This window comes from Lissotriton helveticus, chromosome 3_1, assembly GCF_964261635.1.
Source record: "Lissotriton helveticus chromosome 3_1, aLisHel1.1, whole genome shotgun sequence".
Classification (NCBI taxonomy): domain Eukaryota; kingdom Metazoa; phylum Chordata; class Amphibia; order Caudata; family Salamandridae; genus Lissotriton; species Lissotriton helveticus.
In genome coordinates this window covers 61860891-61878347 of record NC_136061.1, presented here as the reverse complement: position 1 = coordinate 61878347, position 17457 = coordinate 61860891, and the positions used below count along the sequence as shown (strand labels likewise).

General features: G+C 47.3%; 1 protein-coding gene across 1 annotated transcript in view; it reads right to left on the bottom strand.

The window, feature by feature from the left end:
- LOC144822105 (sterol 26-hydroxylase, mitochondrial-like) overlaps positions 1-13544 on the bottom strand; it is a 96426-nt gene extending 82882 nt beyond the window's left edge. Inside the window, exon 1 of the mRNA XM_078679230.1 lies at positions 13126-13544. Coding sequence (XP_078535356.1) covers positions 13126-13350 — 225 coding nt within the window. The 5' untranslated portion in view covers positions 13351-13544. The remainder of the gene's footprint in view (positions 1-13125) is intronic.
- Positions 13545-17457: the final 3913 nt, after the last annotated feature.

The following is a 17457-nucleotide window of genomic DNA, read 5'->3' as shown; positions in this document are numbered from 1 at the left end:
AACTCGTCCCATTCAGCGATTGCAAACAGAGGGTGAGGCACTGGCTCCCCCGGCCCACCCCACTGCTGCCCGAGCCAAACATTCAGGGCACCTCTTCCTGCCTCTAGTATTCACACATAAACCCTACCACCACACCGGCTGCCCGCTGCATTCCTATGTACATGCCCAACCGATGCACAGCATACGCCCAACCAAAATATAGTTCAGACACCGATGATAAGAGTTATTACCCAATTCAATAGTACCCATTTTAGACATCAGAAGAACGAACTGCTGAGCGACGTGCCGGATGGGAGCGTGTGATGCCCAGCTTATGCAGCCAGTACCAGCCCCTAAAGCAGCACCTCACCTCCTTGATATCATAGATCCCATCGTGCACAACACATTCCCTTCACCAGGAGAGACCCCGTTCTACTCCAACATCCGCCAAATCACGTTAGACCACGATTCCCCTAATGCCGCACACACTAGTACTTGCTTCCCAACCATTCCACTGCCTCTACACAGCTACAGGTGACCTCTTTACAGCATTTCCGCTCGAGATGCCTACAATGCATACATACTAAATCTAAACATAAAATACTAAATCTGTGCGTGCTGCCTACATGTGAGGGGAAGTGGTCTATTTTTAGGTCTCGCCTATTCCATTCCGCAAGAATAAATATGCGAGTCTAATGCTGCTAAACCACCGCTAAACCAAGACTTAAACCCAAGGCTCTCAAAAGGCTCCCAAAAGCGGATTTCCAGATGTGCACGTCCTCGTGCACGAGCTTGCCCGAGCCTTCCAGCAGCATTTCTCCTCCCCTTACCTCCTGTGCTTCCCCGCCCACTGCTTCACACTTCACGGCCGCCAGGCCGCGACTCGCATTCAAAGCTGGCCTAAAAAAAAAAACGCTCTGCTCCCCGCCCCACCCACCCCCCTGCTCCACTCTCCTACTGTGCTGGCAGCCAAAACCCCGAGGACATCTCCCCTGGCCGCAGACCGTCGTTGCCCAAACTTCATGCATAATTGCCAAAGAGGCATTACTTCATTGGAACATGAGCATTTGGACACTAACTACATAATCGAGACATTTCTCTGTAGTCTCGATTTTACTTCAACAGTGACCTACCTCTCGTCTATACCATCCTGCAATGAACCCCAAACTCGCCGGCTTTTTAGATACACCAGATTGTCTAGAAATCTACTGACATCTCCAGCATGCTAGAGAAGAAACATGTAGGGGTGCAGAGGTCAGTCGAAAGAGGCAGCCTCTTACCAATCAGTTTAGAGAAGTTGAGGAATCCCCTTCATAGATTATTGCAAACAGCACTTTGAGCAACTGCTTCTGAATATGGCGACTCTTGCTGTCACTCTACCGCCCTCACTCTACTACTCTACCACCCTCACTCTACCGCCCTCAATCTACCACACTCACTCGACCGCTCTCACGCCCTCACTCTACCTCACACACTCTACTGCCCTCACGCTCTCACTCTACCGCCCTCACTCTACAACTCTACCACCCTTCCTCTACCACTCTACCGCCCTCACTCTACTGCCCTAACTCTACCACTCCAGTGCTCTCACTCTACTGCCCTCACTCTAAAACTCTACCTCCATCACGCCCTCACTCTACCGCCCTCACTCTACCGCACTCACTATACCACTCTACCGCCATCACACACTCACTCTACCTCACACACTCTACTGCCCTCACTCTACCGCCCTCACTCTACAACTCTACCACCCTCACTCTACCGCCCTCAATCTACCACTCTACCGCACTCACTCGACCGCTCTCACGCCCTCACTCTACCTCACACACTCTACTGCCCTCACGCCCTCACTCTACCGCCCTCACTCTACAACTCTACCACCCTTCCTCTACCACTCTACCGCCCTCACTCTACTGCCCTAACTCTACCACTCTAGTGCTCTCACTCTACCACCCTCACTCTAACACTCTACCTCCCTCACGCCCTCACTCTACCGCCCTCACTCTACAACTCTACCACCCTTCCTCTACCACTCTACCGCCCTCACTCTACTGCCCTAACTCTACCACTCTAGTGCTCTCACTCTACCACCCTCACTCTAACACTCTACCTCCCTCACGCCCTCACTCTACCGCCCTCACTCTACCGCCCTCACTCTACCGCCCTCACTTTACCACTCTACCGCCCTCACTCCCTCACTCTACCGCACTCACTATACCACTCTACCTCCCTCACACACTCACTCTACCTCACACACTCTACAGCCCTCACTCTACAGCCCTCACTCTACCGCCCTCACTCTACCGCCCTCACTCTACCGCCCTCACTCTACCGCCCTCACTCTACAACTCTACCGCCCTTCCTCTACCACTCTACCGCCCTCACTCTACCGCCCTAACTGTACCACTCAGGCGCTCTCACTCTACCTCCCTCACGCCCTCACTCTACCGCCCTCACTCTACCGCCCTCACTTTACCACTCTACCGCCCTCACTCTACCGCACCCACTATACCACTCTACCGCCCTCACACACTTACTCTACTGCCCTCACTCTACCACTCTACCGCACTCACTCTACCGCCCTCACGGCCTTCACTCTACCATCCTCACTCTACCACTCTACCGCCCTCACTCTACCACTATGCCGCCCTCACTCTACCACTATGCCGCCCTCACTCTACCACTCTACCGCCCTCACTCTACCACTCTACCGCCCTCACCCTACCACTCTACCGCCCTCACTCTACCGCCCTCACTCTACCACTATACCGCCATCACCCTAACACTCTACCGCCCTCACTCAACTGCCCACACTCAACCGCCCACACTCAACCGCCCACACTCTACCGCCCTCATTCTACCGCACTCACTCTACCGCCCTCACTCACTCTATCGCCCTCCCTCACTCTATCGCCCTCCATCACTCTATCGCCCTCCATCACTCTATCGCCCTCCATCACTCTATCGCCCTCCATCACTCTATCGCCCTCCATCACTCTATCGCCCTCCATCACTCTATCGCCCTCCATCACTCTATCGCCCTCCATCACTCTATCGCCCTCCATCACTCTACCGCCCTCCATCACTCTACCGCCCTCCATCACTCTACCGCCCTCCATCCATCTATCGCCCTCCCTCTATCGCCCTCCCTCTATCGCCCTCCCTCTATCGCCCTCCCTCTATCGCCCTCCCTCTATCGCCCTCCCTCTATCGCCCTCCCTCTATTGCCCTCCCTCTATCTATCACCCTCCCTCTATCTATCTATCGCACTCACTCTATCTATTGCATCACCATAGCATCACTCAGCACCACCACAGCATCACTCAGTGGCACCACAACATTCAACAACAACTGATTCAAATATTTTCTGTCAATGTTTCAAGCTTTATTACAAATGTCATAAAAAGATGTTAAATGTTTTCACTTCCGTTCTTGTTAAAACATTGTGATTTGTCAGATCAATACATGTAAGACAGGGGAAAACTAAACATGTACCTTTACTAATGCTATAGATGTAACATTTGCTAATTTTATAACTATTGGCATTTCTAATAACAAAATTAATACTTTTATATTTTGAAAAACATAAACAAAAAAATATTTACATTTTCCACACCAAAAGAAGACATTGTTATTTGCAATATCAATACATCTAAGTCACGTAAATACAAAACATATTGCATTGCAAATGCTATAGGTGTCATATTTGCGAAAGTTAAAACTATTGGCATTGTAAATGACAAAGCTATTAATTTCTCGATTTTCAAAACCAACACATAAATAAAATAATTGTCATTTACAATACCAATAGATCAAACTTTCCTAATGCGAGACCTATAGCATTGCAAATGCTTGTTACATATGGGATTATTTGGTTTCATTACTGTGCCAGAAGTCCTTCCTACAAAAACAGACAACAAAGAAAAGAAAGGAAAAACCAAAAGGCAGTTGCAATGCAGCAGGTCTCGCATTTAGGCAAGTTTGAGCAATTAGCATTGTAACGGACAATGCCTTCTATTTATGTTTTGTTTTTAAAACATAAATAAAAACCATTGTCATTTACAAAGCTAATAGCTTCTAATAGCTTAAACTCTCACAAATGTAAGACCTATTGCATTGCAAATGCTTATTGATATAAGCTGCAAGCAATGTGCCCTCTGTTCTTCACCCATTGCTTCACCCATTGAGGCGCGGGTTATCATGCTTCTTTAATATTCATAATGTCAGGAATGGTGTGTGCGCCTCAGTGCACACAGCAGCAAGCGCTGTGGCTTCGGTCTGCAAAGGACAGCAGCGCTCCACCTCTGTGGTAAAGTTTCCCTGTTTAACCCCTTCCATGCTCATGACGGAACGGTTCCGTCATGAGCGTCGGTTGAGCTGTGCTCATGACGGAACCGTTCCGTCATGGTTCCATAAGCCCAATGGAACATTCAGCACAGCGCAGGAATCTGCGCCGCGCTGAAGCGGTTAATAACAATTGGTTAAGTAAGGTTAGGGGGATTTGTACCATGCAGTCTTTTCTCAATCTAAAGCACTGGAATGCCTAATACGCTCCACAGAAATCTGGTCAAACAGAGAGGGAGGGTGTAGCATAACAACGAGAGCTGCCAACTATGGAACTGGGGAACCGGATTAAAGTCTTAGTGTTGGCTCAACATCCTATGATTCTGGGTAAATCAATTAATTTCTCTGCGCCCACAAAAACTGAATATGTCCTTGTATAATGTAAGTGGGGCTTCCAATACCTTTCGGTGGATTGCAAACTTAAAATTAGCTGCACAGGGGGAGGATGGGTGAAGCTGCGAATCACTAGGGAGTTGTGCAGTGTGTCGATCGAAGACAGCAGTAAAGACTATAACTAGAGAGATGCACAGAGGCAGGGCGGGACTGGGAACCACAACCGGCCCTGGCAGAGTGCTCGGCCACTCGGGGGGAGGGTAAGGGTGGTTTGGAGGTGCCACCGAGCTCTTTGCCGGGGCCGGTTTTCGGCCGATTTTGGTACAGGGCCACCCGTGCGGCGCACCGGGGAATTGCCCAGTGCCCGCTATGGCCAGTCCGGCCCTGCACAGAGGTTACAGGAAAGCATGTTGTGCCTGCAGTAGGAGAAGCGCATTAAAGAAAATAGTGCTTACAGACTAAATAAGACATTCTGTGGAGCAACCGAACTAAAAGGGCGAGCCCATGGGAGGTTACAAATGAAGACAAGGCGGTACTAAGGAGGGACTAACACGCATATTTATGAATCAGAAGCCAGCATTTATAGAGGACAATGACACAAGCCAATGGAAAATATGGGCAGAGTGGGCGGAGCTTAAATTGCATACTCCAATACAGCATGCCTTGCAGAGCAGAGCTTGCGCTGCCCAGGCTCAACCTAAAACAAGCATTTACAATGCAATAGGTCTCGGGATAATTAAGTTTGAGTTATCGGCATTGCTAAATATTGCAACACCAACTGCAACAAAAGTCTATAAATTGTTGGCCAAAAAAATTTGTATTTATTTTGTAGCAATGGTGGCATGCTGCGCTTTAGATGAATATGTTTAAAAGTAAAGTGCGCCATACTGCGATTGCTACAATAGTTAATTGTGGATGCGTTAACCACTGATGTGTGCACTGATGGCTGGTGTGTGTGTGTCTGTAGAAATTGTGCACTGATGGCTGGTAGTGTGTGTGCCTGGTGGAAGTGTGCACTGCTGGCTGGTGGTGTGTGCGCTTGAAGAAATTGTGCACTGATGGCTGGTGGTGTGTGTTCCTGTAGAAATTGTGCACTGATGGCTGGTAATGTGTGTGCCTGTAGAAATTGTGCACTGTTGGCTGGTGGTGTGTGTGCCTGGTGGAAGTGTGCACTGCCGGCTGGTGGTGTGTGTGTGCCTGGTGGAAGCGTGCACCGATGGCTGGTGGTGTGTGTGCCTGGTGAAAGCGTGCACTGACGGCTGGTAGTGTGTGTGCCTGGTGGAAGCGTGCACTGACGTCTGGTGGTGTGTGCCTGGTGGAAGCGTGCACTGACGTCTGGTGGTGTTTGTGCCTGGTGAAATCGTGCACTGACGGCTGGTGGTGTTTGTGCCCGGTGAAAGCATGCACTGACAACTGGTGGTGTGTATGTCTGGTGAAAGCGTGCAGTGACGGATAGTGGTGTGTGCCTGGTAAAAGTGTGCACTGACCAAGACCTAGGCCAAGACCTAAAAACTGCAAAAAAGAGGATAAAAGAAACGGAGAGGTGTTAGTGTCTCTGAGCGCAGGGAAGAGACAATGAGTTAACTGATAGTGAACCTACAGGAAAGACACAGCTCTTAGGGAGGATACAGGAACGAGAGAGTCTTCAGTGTGTGGCAGCCACAATTAGAGACGGCTATCAGTGAGGACAGAAAAAGCCGTTAGAGTACAGAGTACTGAAAAAGGAGAGCTCTAAACGAGGACGCAGAGAAGTGAGGGAGGGTGTGGGGGCGATGGGCTTCCTGCAGGACGCAGAAAAGACAAAGCTGTCAATGTGGGCATGACGGAAGAGACAGCTCTCTGTGAGGACACGAGAAAGAGACAGCTGATAGTGAAAGCATAAGAACACAAGCCGCTGTCAGTGAGGGCAGCTGTCATGGACAGCTTAGGAAGGCAGCTCTCGCGGAGGGCTTAGGAAAAGACACGTACCAGCAAGTGACAACCTAGCAAAGAGCTAGCTTTCAGAGACGGCGTGAGAAAGAAAAGAGAAAAGAAACAGAAAGAGTTTAGTGCCAAAAAGTGCACAGTGACGCCGGGGGCTACCTCGGACGCAGCGCATTAGCCGGGCTTAACATGATTCTTCACTGCACCTGCCTCTTTGAAGCAGACCCGTAAAGTAGACGTAAGCTGACATGGAAAGCTATCCCCATCCTTAGCAGGGAGGTGCTGGTCATGTGACCCACCAGTGTTGGAATTGACAGGCATGGGCCATTCTGAGCGAGCCATCTCCGGGGAGGCAACAGTCTTGCCTCACTAAAAGCATGCACCCTCTCCCATGTGACCCGAGCTGGCCCTGCACCTCCCAGAAGACCCCCGATCCCGCCACCCCATCTCCCACCCACTGAGCAGCGCGCCCCTGAGGCTGGGCTTGGTGCTGCGCTGTAGGTGAGAGCGTTTTCAGGTGATATTTAACCACTGTGTCATTTATAGCAATGCAAATCTCCAGGCGTGTGTATTCATTGTAGAGCTCTGCGTCACCCGGCCTCTACATGTGCCATGTAAAATACAGGCATGTCAAAAACGGGTAAAATGTTGGGGGGTACCCACGCTGCACGCTACCGCTAGTTAGAATATGCTTAACATTTCCAGTAACGTGTGTGCGCCTTTATATAATATTTATTGGCCTCGTCGAGCAATGCAGAAAAATATTACGCTGCAAAGTGCCAAACCCTTCCTCCTTTCAGCCTTAAGAAGCAGTTACGTTTAAGCAGCATTTCCAGCAGGACTTTTGCATCTGAGAAATGCTCCGTTTGTAATTTGAATCCAGCCGCATTCCACGCTCAGAGAGGGGACGAAAAAAAAAAAAAGCATGGCTGTTTATAAGCTCCGCACGCCTCTCTGCAGACTCCCCCTGCATTCCAGAGAGGCGCGCGTCGCAATCCGGTCTGCCATGCCATGCTGTGGAGACAAGACCTGGCCGCGCGCACAACGTTATCCTATGGGGAAACGCTGCGCGCGGCCAGGTCTTGTCTCACTTCGTCGTTCTCAGACTGCTGAGATGCCCACTATAGTTCTCTGGCGAGAACGTGCTTTTAGCGCGTTTCTAGCCGAGACCTAAAAACAAGGGCCAGGGGTACCACACACACCAGCGTAGGTACAGCAAAATTGGCATTAGCCACCCTCCTCCAATGAGTCACAAACTGAACTTCACCAAATAACTCTAAAGGTTCCCAGGCCCATGCCTGGGTAGTCAACATGGAAAGCTGCAGCTGGGCTTGAGTGTGAAAAGCTGGCACTAGTGGGCAGTATGATAAGCTGGTACGGGGTCTGTGTAAGTGAATGACAGTGGTGGGCAGAAACATGAGCTGGAGCTGGGCATGTGCGTGTAAAACTGACACCGGTGGGCAGTATGAGTAACTAGAGCTGGGGGGTCAGTGTGAGAAGCTGGCACCGGAGGGGAGTATGAGGAGCAGGGTGAGAGTGTGAGAACCTAACATCTGTGGGCAGTATGGGAAACATGCACTGGTCGTTGTGGGGCGTTGAAGCCGGCAATAGTATGAGGAACTTGCTCTGTGAGCAGTCCAAGGAACAGGCACTGATGGGTAATTCATTTCGCTAGTAAGAGTGGGCAGTGTGCTTAACAAAGAACACAAATCCCCCTCTCTCTTCTGCGCCACTGTTAACCCTCGGAGGATCTGGATAATGTCCTTAGTCGATAGTAGGTCTTCAAGGCGCTCTTTCACTTGTCTGGAGCAACATAAAAGTTTATAGAACCTCGCATATACTTTTCTGACATACCTAAAATCAGCCAAAATCTAACAGAAAACAAATACCTAAATTCTTAATGGCAATGATTACAATTTACCACACGCCTCGGATGCTTAGTGCAATGATGAAAGAGGGAAACAAAAATAATATAACCGAGAGTGCTGTCCCTAAAGCAGGCGCTGCACTCCGTATTAAAGTAAAAAAATAAAAAATAATAATAATAAACAGAGAGTGGTGTCCCTGAAGCGTGCACCGCGCTCAACATCAAACTTTTCAAAATAAAATATAAACTGAGTGTGGTGTCCTAAAGCGGGCGCCATGCTCAGCATGCAAATACAAAAAAAAAAAAAAAGCAGTCACCATTAGAGTTAATAAACAAAATAATGCTCACCCACTAGATAAAGCAGACCGTGTAAAGAGCCACGTAAAAGGTCCAGTCCTTATGGGCAGTAACAAATGGAGACAAGGTGGTACCAAGGAGGGACTAACAAGCCTCAAAATGAATCAGAAGCCAGTTAAAAATATGGGTGGAGAGTGGGCGGGGCTTCCACTGCATACTCTATTACAGCATGCCTCGCATAGAGAGCAGCGAATGCGCGTTGCCACTAGGCTCGACCTAAAAACGGGGGGAGATTGAAATAAAACCATCACACAGGGTCACACAATTTTCGTCAAGTGGAGAAGCCGAGATTCAACCCAGGTTTTCTGGTTTCACATTGTGCAACTGAGTTCAGCCAGTGTATAGACAAGCTTTGCTTCTCATACACCCACTTTACACCTGACTCTTCCCTGCTGGCATCAGTGCGCCCTCGGTCACACCAAAGACTAAATGTTGCAACCACCGGGAAAATGTTTGCGAGTACCCATGCTATATAAGATCCATGAGGATTTAGCCCTAACTAAGCAACATTTCCACGAAAACATTAGTCCACTGTGCCATCCTTAAGCCAATGCATTCCTACGGAGTTATAAACAAATAAGTGACCATCCTTTCTCCCATGAAGATGAACCTTGCTCACCAATTTTCATATTGGTCCAAATAAACGAAGCATCCGTTGCCAGTACATATATGCTAATTGTCTGAGCCAACAAAATTTGTCCGAATAAACAATCCCACTTGTCATCTAGGAAAAACCAACAAAATGACATATATATATTTTTTTTGTAAACACATCATATAACTCTACAAGGTTCATGAGGATTTAGCCTAAGCCATGCAAGATTTCCACCAACATGAGCTCACCATGCTACCCTTCAACTAAATTATTCCTCTGAAGGCTCTATTGGCTCACCAATATTGGCTCACCAATAGTCACATTGATGCTAATAACAGGAATATCCCTCTACACTATTTTTATGTAAATTGTGTGAACTGATCAATATTTGTAACAACAGGTGGCACCAAATAGGTCATCCCCACACCTCCATATTCCTATGTAGTTATGTCCGAATAAGTAATTATGGTTGTCTTATAGGAAAACTACATTGGCTCAAAAATATTTATATTGCTCTTCAAACACACCACATCCCTCTACAAGATCCATGAGTATTTAGCCAGCGCCAAGCAAAGTTTCCACCAAACATGGGCCCAATGTGCCACGCTTAGGCCAATGTATTCTAAGGAGTTAAACACGAATAAGTAACCATTCTTTCATTTATGAAGAAGAAACCTGGCTCACCAATGTTCACATTGATACAAATAAAGGCAGCATCCCTCTACAGAACCTGTATGTAAACTGTCTGAGTCAAGCAAAATTTGTCACAAGAGGTGGCACCAAACCGGTTGCCCGTGCCTCAACACATTCCTAGACAGTTACATGGGAATAAGCAATGATAATTCTCTTATAGAAAAATCGCATTGACCCTTGAATATTTATGGTATTTTTCAAACCCACCACATCCCTCTACAAGACACATGAGGATTTGGCCTGAATCAAGCAATGTTTCCATGAAACCATGAGTCCACTGTGTCACCCTCCAGTCAATGCATTGCTGTGGGGTTGTAGGTGAACGAGTAACCATCCCCTCTCTCATGAGGATCAATGTGGCTCGCTAGTATTTATATTGATCCAAATTAAAAGACCATCCCTTTACACTATCTGTATTTAAAATGTTTGAGCTGATCAAAATGTGTCACAACATGTGGTACCAAACAAGCCGCCCCCACACCGTAATATCGAGCGCCTAGATACACGTAGGGTGATAGCTGCGCTATATAAGAACCCAACTCACCTCAACTCAACATTCATATTCAATTACATGTGAGAAAGTAATCCTAGTCATCTAATGGGAAAATCACTTTGGCTTTAAAATATTTATGTTGATTTATAAAACACACTACATCCCCCAAAAGGGGTATAAGACGTTGCTAGCCCGAAAGGGACGTCTCTGTTTCTTATCAATTTCTTTGAATACTTTTGTTTAGGGAAGCATATAGGGGATTTAGGAGATTATGTGCTAAAGCGGTTTTTGAAAGTTACTCCATAACAAAAATCTCATGTAGAGGTTTTAGTTAAGGATTTCATTATTCTTCTCCAACAATGTAGGGTCAACTGAATCTAGCATAGATCTACATAGGGCCAATACTCATTATATGATCTAACACAACTAGGAGTACTTTTTCAAACGTAACTACTTAGGAACGCACGGAGGTGAGGCCGTCTCATTTGGTGCCACCTGTTCTAACAAATGTATTATGCACAGACGTTTTACAGACAAGTAGTGTGGAGGGGGACTCCCTATATTTGGTTTAGTATGAATACTGGTGTGCTAAGTTGATCTTCACGAGGGAAGCAATGGTTACTTATTCAGCTATAACTCAATAGGAATGCCTTGGTTGGACGGTGGCACAGTGGGTCCATGTTCTGGTGGAATTGCTGCTACGCTCAGGCTAACTACTCACAGACCTTGTAGAGGGAAGTAGTGGGTTTGAAAAACAACATAAACATTTGTGAGCCAATGTGACTTTCCTACAAGACATGTATGATTCATTATTCGGACAAACCTGCATTGGAAGGTATTCAGGCAAGGGCGTCCCATCAAACGATTTACATACAGTTGGGTTAGGGGGGTGCTCCCTTTAACCTCTTTCGTGCGTCGGACAGCCCCCGGCTGTCTGACGTCACGGTGGGCTTGTGCGGAGGATGGCCGGGGGCGGTCTGAACCCCGCACGCGTGGAATTCTCCAGCACCTGCGGGGGAATTCTGACCGCAGCGAAGCGGTTATTAGGATTGATATGAAAATTGGTGAGCAAGTGGATCTCCATCAGATGAAGGATGTTTACTGGTTAGTCTAAAACTCCACAGCAATGCATTTGCTGGAGGGTGGTGCGGTGGTTGCTGCAGCCTATACCCTCACAGACCTTGTAGGGGGGTGTGGTGTGTTTGAAAAACAAATATTTAAGGCAAGTATGATTCCTTATTAAGGCGTAACTGTTTAGGAATGCATTGAGGTGTGGGCACGATCCATTTGGCGACACCGACTGTGACAAATTTTGACAGCCTCACAAAGATTGTGTAAAGGGGTGCACCCTTTATTATGATCGATATGAAAACTGGCGAGCCAAGTTGGGCTTTATTGGAGAAAGGATGGTTACTAGTTTGTGTAAAACCCGGTAACAATGCATTGGTTGGAGAGTGGTACGGTGGGCCCATATTTTGGTGGAAATGTTGCTTGGGTCAGGCTAAGTCCTCATGGGCTTGCGGGGGATGAGGTGTGTTTGAAAATATTTGTCAGCAATCAGGCGTGCAACACTCATTGGGCTCACGGGGCTTCAGGCCCCCCCCTGCCCCCCGTCGTGTGTGTCAGCCCGGGCTGACACAGTTTCGCGGGCCGGCGACCATCTAATTGCAGCCGCACACGAGTACTTAACAGGTCTTTAAAAGTCCATTTACTTGTAAATTAGGCTTTTGTTGTGTTTTCACCCCTTCTTTCAGTCACTCTGTCTATGGTTGGAAGAATTAGCCCCCCCCCCCCCCGAAATTTGGTTCTAGTTGCCCGCGTGTCAGCAATGGGATTTTCCTATAGGACAGGTATAATTACTTATAGCCTGAATTAGAACCTGGCGGATGGGTTGCTCTGTCACCACGGTGACTGATATCCCGCCCGCTGAAATATAAATCACATCACACCCAATGGGATATATATATTTTGGCGGACGGATATATCCGTCACCGTTGTAACCCGTCTGCTGAAAAAGATACTAACTTGTTACACACAAGACATGAGATCACAGAAAAGCAACTGTGGTCTGAAGCAAACCTTGTTTTTACTGGAAAGTTTTTGTTCTCGAGATATCAATGCTCGTAAGGACTTGAATTCGAGATCCAAGCTTGGTTGATGACGCGGTCTTGTGCGTGGAAATGATATTTCTAAACTTTACTTTTATTTTCTTCCGTATAAAACATAGATGTCACTTGAAAGTGACAAATGGCTTCTCCCTCTCTCCTGCACGTGAAAAAGTGTGCACATCAAATGGGAGCAGGGCTTCTAGGCGCACGTAGCACAAGCATTGGTATGTAAGAGGCGCGCTTACATTATGTAAGTTTTTTGATTTAGCGAAGAAGGAGGCGTCCCTGGGACCCCAGGCTCGAAAAACCTCCCCAGAAGGCACGCCACACGCCCTCCTCCCGCAATGCTCGGTTTTCTGTGCGCTTCATTCTATGCGCTATATTCGATAGCGCTGTTTGTAAACATTAGACAACACGAATGGGCTGAACTGACCTGCAGCTCGTGGGTGCGCAGGAGGTAGCCCTTGGCGAAGAGCCAGTGCAGGTTCTGCAGGAGGGAGGGGCCCGGCAGGTCCTCGTAGCCCTTCATCCTCGCGGGGACAGCGACCCCCGCGGGGGCGGCCTTGGTCCTCCGGGGGCTGAGCCCTGTCCAGCAGGCCGTGGGCAGTAACAGGGGCCGGGGGCCCGAGAGGAGGCGGCGGGCGCCCAGGGCGGCCATGGCTTGGACTCTGTACAGTGACCGGGCGGGCGCTGCCACCACCGAGCCCTGCGGGTTACACAACGCTGCAGCCGGTGATTCACTTTCATCTACATCCTGGAAGTGGCGATGTGGCGTAAACACTCGGCATCGGAGGCATAGTTAAACCCCCTGCCCTGCGGAGCTGTCTATTGGACCGCTCGAGGAGCTACACTGCAGCCCGCCCACAACAGCGAGGCCCCCTTCTGCGCCGCGCCCTCCAGCGGCAGGATTGCGTAAAGAGAAGAACGCTTCAAGCTAGAATTCCTCGAATGCTGACTAAACTTGAACAAGCACTGGCAACGCCAAAAGGTCGGACGTTCACTGACAGCTTTCTTGCGCTGCCAAGGCTTGGTCTGCTCAGTCACGTTTTTTGTACACCTTTATTTTTCGGTGATCTGCTAGTCCCTCACCATTATAAAAGAATAAAAAACTGTGTTTAAAAGCAAAGATTTTACTTTGGTTACAAAAAGCATGCATGTGGTCCTTGTGAAAGAGCACAAGCCATCACTTAAAGTGAAGTTGTCCAAAGGCTGAAGTAGACTAGCCTACTGTCCCACACTCTATGCTGCAGTGGGCGGAAAAAATATGTGAATAAAACAATGAGTGAAAAGTGGTAGCTGCAAGCCCTTATAAATAAGTGTGTGTGTGTGTGTAAATATATATATATATATTTTTTTTTTTCACTGACAACCAAGGGTTGCAGGGACATTATAGTTAAGCTCACATATTACTCATATAAAACCAGTGAAATACAGCCGTAATAGTTACCTGAGAAAGCTATAACTTACGCCTCCACAATGCACTGCTTGAGTGACACTGCTTCTAACATATATTATGTGAGTGGCTGTGTAACTGTGTATCAGGGTGTGAGTGGGGGTCTGAATGGCTCCATGGGTGTGTGAGTGGCTGTGTAACTGTATGTATCCTTGAGTATATGGGTGTGTGAGTGGCTGTATGGGTTTATAGGTGGGTGTGTGAGTAGCTGTGTGGGTGAGTGAGTTGCTGTGTGAGTGGCTTTATTGGTGAGTGAGTAGGTGTGTCAGTGGTTGTATGAGTACGTGAGTGTCAGTGTGAGTGGCTCTATGGGTGGGTAAGTGAGTATGTAGTGACTATATAGGTGAGTGAGTGGGTGTCTGAATGGCAGTATGAGTGAGTGACTCGGTTTGTAAGTGGCTGAATGAGTTAGTGAGTGGCTGTTTGGTTAGGTGAGTGGCTGTATTAGAGAGTGAGTGTCCATGTGAATGACTGTATGGGTGAGTGAGCGGATGTGTGAGTGCTTGTATGGACGTGTGAATGGGTATACAAGTGAGTGTGTGAGTGCTTGCATGAGTGAGTGAGTGTCTGTGTTGAGAGGTTGAATGGGTGAGTGAATTACTTATAGCCTGAATTAGAACCTGGCGGATGGGTTGCTCTGTCACCACGGTGACTGATATCCCGCCCGCTGAAATATAAATCACATCACACCCAATGGGATATATATTTCGGCGGACGGATATATCCGTCACCGTTGTAACTAACCCGTCTGCTGAAATCTAAATTAGGCCCTTAGTCTGACGTAACTAACACAATGCACTGAGATGAGGGTAACCTGTTTGGTGTCACCTGTTGTGATGAATTTTGATTGGCTCAGACAATTTACATACAGGTAGTGTCAAGATCAGTAGCACAGCTGTCCCATGCTCTAGTGGAAAAGTTGCTTTCTTGGCTCAGACTAAATTGCATTGGATGTATTAGGAGTGTGTGTTGTGATCGAAAAACAACATACTCATAGTATGAAACCCAAAGTCTGAAGAAATGGAGATGGCTGAATTATTTAAGGTTCAGAAAATGGAATGAGTTGTATATCAAATGTGCCTGCAAACACGACGCAGGCTGAATAAGCTACTAACTTCTGCCTGTGAACAAGATGCAGGCCGAAAAAAAGATACTAACTTGTTACACACAAGACATGAGATCACAGAAAAGCAACTGTGGTCTGAAGCAAACCTTGTTTTTACTGGAATGTTTTTGTTCTCGAGAAATCAATGCTCGCAAGGACTTGAATTCGAGGTCCAAGCTTGGTTGATGACGCGGTCTTGTGCGTGGAAATGATATTTCTAAACTTTATTTTTATTTTCTTCCGCATAAAACATAGATGTCACTTGAAAGTGGCAAATGGCTTCTCCCTCTCTCCTGCACGTGAAAAAGTGAACACTACAAATGGGGGCACGACTTCTAGGCGCACGTAGCACAAGCATTGCTATGTAAGAGGCGCGCTTACATTATGTAAGTTTTTTAATTTAGCGAAGAAGGAGGCATTCCGGGGACCCCAGGCTGGAGAAACCTCCCCAGAAGGCACGCCACACTCGCTCCTCCCGCAACGCTCGGTTTTCTGTGCGCTGTCATTCTAAGCGCTATATTCGATAGCGCTGTTTGTAAACATTAGAATAGACGAATGGGCTGAACTGACCTGCAGCTCGTGGGTGCGCAGGAGGTAGCCCTTGGCGAAGAGCCAGTGGAGGTTCTGTATGGGTGAGTGAGTGGGTATACAAGTGAGTGTGTGAGTGCTTGCATGAGTGAGTGAGTGTCTGTGTTGAGAGGTTGTATGGGTGAGTGAGTGGGTGTGTGAGTGACTGTGTGACTGTGTAGGTAAATAAGTGGGTGTATGAGTAGATATATGGGTGAGTGTGTGGCTATGTGACTGGCTGTATGGGTGAGTGACTGATTGTATGAGTGGCTGTAAGGGTGAGTGGATGGTTGTGTGAGTGTGTAGGTGGGCATACGAAATGTTGTACGGGGTGTGAAGGGTTTTGTGGATGTCATCAGTGATGTAATTTGAGATGTTATCAGTTATGTCACTGACCATGTCATGAGTGATGTAATATGTGAGTTAATAAGCAGTGTATTGCGGGGGTGTAAGTTAGAGTTAGCTCAGGTAACTATAACTGCTGAATTTCACTGATTTTGTACAAGTAAAATGTGAGCCTAAATATAAAGTTCCCGTAACCTTTGTTTTTTTTAAGTGAATTTCTATGGGTTTTCAAATTCTATTTCCTAACTCTAACGTCCCTGTAAACATTGGTTTTTTTAACTAGTAGTCATGTTTGCAGAGTGGTGAAGAAAGGGGACAGAGCCTCCGACCAGCTCTCGGAAATCCCACTTTGTCAGATTTAGTGGAGGCAACAGGAGGGCTTGTTGGCCTCCAAGGACCCTCAACTGGAAATTATTAAAACAGGACAGTAAAAACAGTGATATACATCATAGTGGGGGGACAAAGGAAGGGAGACCACAACAAAGAAGGTAGAGTGAAAAGGTTATTTTTTGTAAGTAGTTATAACAGCACTACAGTGCAATTTAATATACAATGACCATAACACACAAAGTGAGCACTGGGCATGCTAGTGATAGTGAGCAGCAGCGCAGTGACACAGGGGTGAAGAGAACAGCGTGAAAGGCGTCAAGGGGTAAGAATAATAATAATGTGGTCAAAATTGCAAAAAATATATATAAAAGTTGATGTTTAGGATTCAGGATAAATAAATTGATCACAACAGTGCTCAAGTTCTATGCTGGGTATTTAAAGGCGTTTCAACCTGATTGATTTCAGGTCATCATCAGGACAATGGTCATTAGTATAAAGTAGTGCTGTATAGGGGGGAAAAGGGAGAGCAGAGTAGAAAAGCAACTGAGAGTCCCAAGAATAAAGCAAAAGAGAAAGAAGGTCCAGGTGGTTGGCAATTACCTTAACTGGACAAGGGCTGGGTCCAGCGTCCGGGTATGAGCAATCAGGGTGTAGTAAAGATGGCGGGGCATCAGGTATCCGCATGTGCATTGAAAGGGGAATTGTCATGGGTAAATACGGCCCCTCAAATGGTGTTGGAGGCAAGAATGTGGCAAGCGCTGTAAGCGTACTCAAATTAATTACCCAAATTAGTTAAGTGCCTCAGCGGGATGAATCGGAGTGGGGTCCTGCGATCCACGTTAAGTTTCCGGGTCGCCTGGTGATCAAGAAAGGTCTGTATGGCACGGAGGAGTGAAACTATATATTAGTGAGGATCAGCGTCAAGAAAAGTAAAAGTAAAATAAATTAGTCGTCCGGGTGGGGGC